Here is a 5069-nt window from a genome sequence, read left to right as displayed (position 1 = left end):
TTCCATCTCGAAAAAATGACTCGTCTTTGGAGACGATCCAATTTTGGAGTCAATTTTCGATTTCTGCGAAAGGTGACTTGCTGCATCCTTCGGAACAACCAGTAATCAGAAGGAGCAATGCCCGAAGAATACGGCGAGTGCGGTAAACATCCCATTTGAGATTTCCAAATATTTTTTTACGACTTTAGCGACATGAAGCCGAGCGTTGTCATGAAGAAGAATAACTTTATCATGTCTTTTCTCGTATTCCGGCCGTTTTTCTCGCAATGCACGGCTCAAACGAATCAATTATAGCGGATCTGATCGCTCCTAATGGAATCACCAGATTTCAGCAGCTCATAGTAAATAAGACCCTTTTGGTCCCATCAGATACAGAGCATGATCTTCGAACCAATGTTCGGCCGTGGTGTTGATGTTGAAGTCGATGGCAATGATTGACTGGCTTAGCATAGTATTTTTTCTTCTTGGGGTTGTTGTAGAATCCACTTCTCATCTCCAGTCACAATCTGATTGGCTTTGAATCAGCTGTTCGCAAATGAAAAATCGCTTTTCAAGGTCTCTCGGTTTCAATTCATAAGGCAATTTCCTTTTTGAATTATTCCCATGGCTCTCAATCGTACAGAAACGGCTTGTTGAGTTACCCTCAATAATTCTGCAAGCTCCTCTTGCGTTTGACTCTGATTTTCTTCGAGTAATGCCTCTAATTCTTTGTCTTCGAATTTTTTTGGCTGTCCAGAGCGAGACTTGTCTTCAACGTTGAAATCTCCTTGAAACGTCGAAACCATTCCCTACATGATTTATCAGTTGGAGCAGTGTCACCATAAACTTCGACAAGCATTCGATGGGCTTCAGCCGCACTTTTCTTCCAATTAAAGCAGAAAATCAAAACCTCCCGCAAATGCTGCTTGTAACACAAAATTTGACATTTCATATACAGTAAAAATCAAGATTTTTATATGAAACTCAAAGTGATATAAACTGAATATTATTAGCAGATGTTTAACCTCTCTGAAACCGCCAAAATCAGGTGTCACTATGAACCATTCACAGCTGGAGCCATCTTTAGGGAAACAGACCGAACTAATTTGTACTCCTAATACAATTGCTTTATTATTGCGCGAAGCGCATGTCCTAAATAAGGTGTGTTCTGTTTCATACATAATGAGCATAGTAGAAAACTCAAGAGATTGAGGTTGCATTGAAACTTGATCAATCAAATCAAAGTTTACTAAAATTAATGTTGATTTCCTTTTCTTTTAATTAAACACTAATACTCTCAAGATCACTTTGACCAACTCCGATTAATTTTAATCGACGGTTAGTCCGTGGAATCTGTCGTTGACAAATGCGATTGGTTAATTCCAATGGACTAATCAGCGAAGTTGATCGAAATGACCCTCAATCTGTATCAGGAAACACGATGAAAATTACAAAAATGGTCAAATTATTAGATGTTGATCTATGAAATTATAAATAAACTAGTAAATATTTATGCACTTTGTGATTTTTACTTGAACCTCGTTTCAAGATGTAACAGGTTTTTATTCTTGAAAAGAAACGTTACTTATATACTATATAGTACTTCTCTAATTTTTCATATATGTTTTTTTGCAAAAATAAGTTGTCGATTAGCAATTAAGTTGTTCCATTATTCCGTCTGCAATTTGACAGCTTTATTAGAGTGCAGAGTTAAAGTCCGGATCTACAATAGATTTTTAAGTCATAAGAAATGGAATCGTAATTATTCTTCTCGCATTCGGTTATAATTGGTCAGTTGTTTAAGACTTAAAACACCTATTGTAGATCATTTGAACTTGTAGAGTATAAAAATTTATAGTTCTGTCGCATATTTTGTTTTCGCGCCATTCTTTTTATCCCGACGGCGGGAATTAGCGCCAATCAAGGAAAAAAGAAGAAGAACCTTCGAAACATTCTTCTAGATCTAAAAGTATGATCCAATCAGCGCGAAAAAAATGTTCAATTTGTAAATTAAACATTCTGCTGAATGCAATCATTGAACTCATCATTCCTTTTACTAAACTCTTATATCGAATCTGACACAACAGAGGAATTGTGAATTGTGCTTTTGTAAAAATGGAGTAACGCCATACAGGGAAAGTCCCAAGGTGAGTGTCTTGTCGACGAAAATTATCCGGATATACTTTTTCCCTAATTCTACATTCCATCTTCATTCGAATTTTGCTAACTGTCTAATCGAAGAATGCTTCAAAACATTTGTAGCCCCATATTAATTGTATTTTTAGTTTTATTTTTTGAAGTTATAATAATAAAAATGTTTTATCTTCTTGAAACATCAAAGACATAGAAATTCACAAGAAAGGGTTTCGAAAGAATAAACAGTTTATGTTAAATTCAGTTTTTGACTTTGTAAAGTTATGATAATAAGAAATGTTTTGTTGTCTTTCAGAAATGTCAAAGTAGCGAAATAAAAGCTTTTCAATAAAAGATTTCAGTTTGTTGAGTTCATTGAAATAAATTAGTTTTGTATTTCACCTAACTTATTTGCACTAATTTGTATAATTATAAGAAAATGAGAAAATTGTGCTAAGGATACATCTTTCATTATTAAAATATTTCTTAATCAAGAACAAAAGAAAAGGTATAGATATTGATTTTAGATAATCAAGAATCTCTCATTTTTCTAGATTTTTATAATTTATTCAAATATATGCATGTTTTATTAATATTTTAATTTATGTATATATAATATAATATGTAATAAAAGTTTATTATTTATTGTGAATTAATCTATTTTTAGGAAACCATAGTTAAGTTTCCGATACAAGCGTATTTTGAAGGAATAATTGTTGACAGTTTGGATAAACAAAAAGATCTTTAGAATAAAATGAACCGTGAAAGTAAAGTATCGGATGATACCAGTAATTATTCAGAAATAAAAACATTTCCTAATACAAAAAATTCTGATAGCGAGGAATTTAGGAAGGTGCAGTCAAATTCTTTAACAGATTCACACATCTCGAAAAATATAAATAATTATGATATTACATCTGAGAGCAATGTCACTTTAAACAAAACTAGTCATATAATTGAATTTGATAACAATATCGTTTGTGAAACTGTTCAAAATCAACAAGTAAATGAATCTGTAGAACAAGCAAATGAACCTGTAGAACTTTCTGCAGAGATTAAGATAACAACTAATAAATGTGACAAAACTAATTATATGCTAAAAGAAAAATTCTATTCTACCAATTTAAATTTGGTCGATTTATCACAAGCTACTACCTCACAAGATTCATTTCTTTCTTGTACTAACGAAGAAAGCATATTGCACACAGATCAGAATAAAATCAAAAGAAATATCTCGAAATGTCAAGTACAAACCAATAGCGACACATCAATAGAAAAATCAGACGATAGTTCAGATGAAGTTTTGAGTAAGCGACAAAAATTAAATGAAAGTGTGTGCAATGAAGGAAACTTAAATGACAATACAGTGACATTTCAAAGAAACACATTAATAGCGGAGCAGCAAAATTATCATTTGATAAATGAATCAGCTAAGAATGAATCATTGAATACAAATTTAGGAACAGGATCAGAAACTGCTACTAATTACCAATCTAATCCATATAGACATGAAGGTTATTATTTTTATACTTTTTCAAATATTTGCATTATTTGGTAAGAGTTTGTAAAAGTTTGAATTTTTTGTAAAAGTTTGAATTTTGAACATAGATAATTGGAATGAATGGGAAGCTACTAACGAGGATGAATGGGAGGAAGAAGAAGAAGAAGAAGATGAAGATGAAGATGAAAACAATAAAAAAATAGTTGATTATCAAAAGATAAAAAAAATATCTCCTAATTGGCATATTGTACCGGAAGTGATAAATCGCCAAATAGGTAGCAATCCATTATTCGAAAGACGGTTCTATAGTTCTCTATATGCAGTAGAACAGTTCCAACTTATGTATAAACTTCATCCATTCGTATCGGTAAATTATTTATCTTGTAAATGTTATACGTTGAATTACGCAGATTTAGATATTATATTGAAAGTATCACTAAGCTGTTCTCGTATCATTATTTAATGGTATTCATTGACATTTGATTATTATTTATAGGATCATGAAACAATAGATATCTTAAATTTCAATTATAAAGGAAATTTATTAATGTGTGCCGTTTATGATGAGATCTCTATTTGGGATTGGGCTGCAGGGAAAAAAAGTTACTTCTTTAATAATGATAACGTCCCTGTATTACATGTATATATTTATAATTAATTATAGCATTTTGTGATTAGAATGTTGTATAATAGTTATTTTGATGTAATTATATTAAAAGAATTTTTTATTAATCTTTTTCAAGGATACATTCCAAAATGTCCTCTCTGAGGAATATTTTACTCAAAATATACATATAATATACGTAATATATACTGCAAATATATAATAAGTAAATATATATATATATAATATATTAAGTAAATATATATATATATATATATATACATATATATATATATAGTAAATATATATATATATATATAGTTAAGTAAAATCTTTCTTGGTGGAGAATATTTTGGAATGTAGCTTAATTAGTTTTTCTAATTTATAATTGTATGAGTTAGGCAAAGTGGCTGCCACTGGAAAATTTTATGGTTTTTTCTGATGAAGATGGTGGGTTATGTTTGTTGGATATTGAAAGCGACACAGCGAAGAAATTGATGATGCAATATGGAAAGTTGTACAAAATGGCTGTGCATCCTGAAATACCTCATGTAATCCTTTCAGCTGGAACTGATTCAAAAGTGTTATCCATAGATATCCGGGAAAATAAACCAAAAGAGTGAGTAATCACAATTAAAAAGTTCAAATATATATTTATATTTTTTTATGTGCTTTATGTTTATATCTTATATCGTATATCTATTGTATTAATTTTTTATATCAAGATTTCAATTGTGATTGATACCCAAGATTATTGGTTTTATTGGATTTCAACTGATCAAGTTACAATTAGTAGGCTTAATTTATATATATATATATATATATATATATATATATATATATATATATATA

General features: G+C 30.2%; 1 protein-coding gene across 1 annotated transcript in view; it reads left to right on the top strand.

Annotated features, from left to right (window-relative positions):
* The first annotated feature begins 2866 nt into the window (after positions 1-2866).
* Positions 2867-5069, top strand: part of LOC105622804 (DDB1- and CUL4-associated factor 8) — a 4390-nt gene continuing 2187 nt past the window's right edge. The window contains exons 1-4 of the mRNA XM_012204215.1: positions 2867-3626; positions 3721-3974; positions 4110-4253; positions 4619-4836. Coding sequence (XP_012059605.1) covers positions 2867-3626; positions 3721-3974; positions 4110-4253; positions 4619-4836 — 1376 coding nt within the window. The remainder of the gene's footprint in view (positions 3627-3720; positions 3975-4109; positions 4254-4618; positions 4837-5069) is intronic.

The sequence above is a fragment of the Atta cephalotes genome, assembly GCF_000143395.1.
Source record: "Atta cephalotes unplaced genomic scaffold scaffold00048, whole genome shotgun sequence".
Classification (NCBI taxonomy): domain Eukaryota; kingdom Metazoa; phylum Arthropoda; class Insecta; order Hymenoptera; family Formicidae; genus Atta; species Atta cephalotes.
The sequence above is the reverse complement of the archived record's forward strand: the minus strand, read 5'-3'. Positions and strand labels throughout refer to the sequence as shown.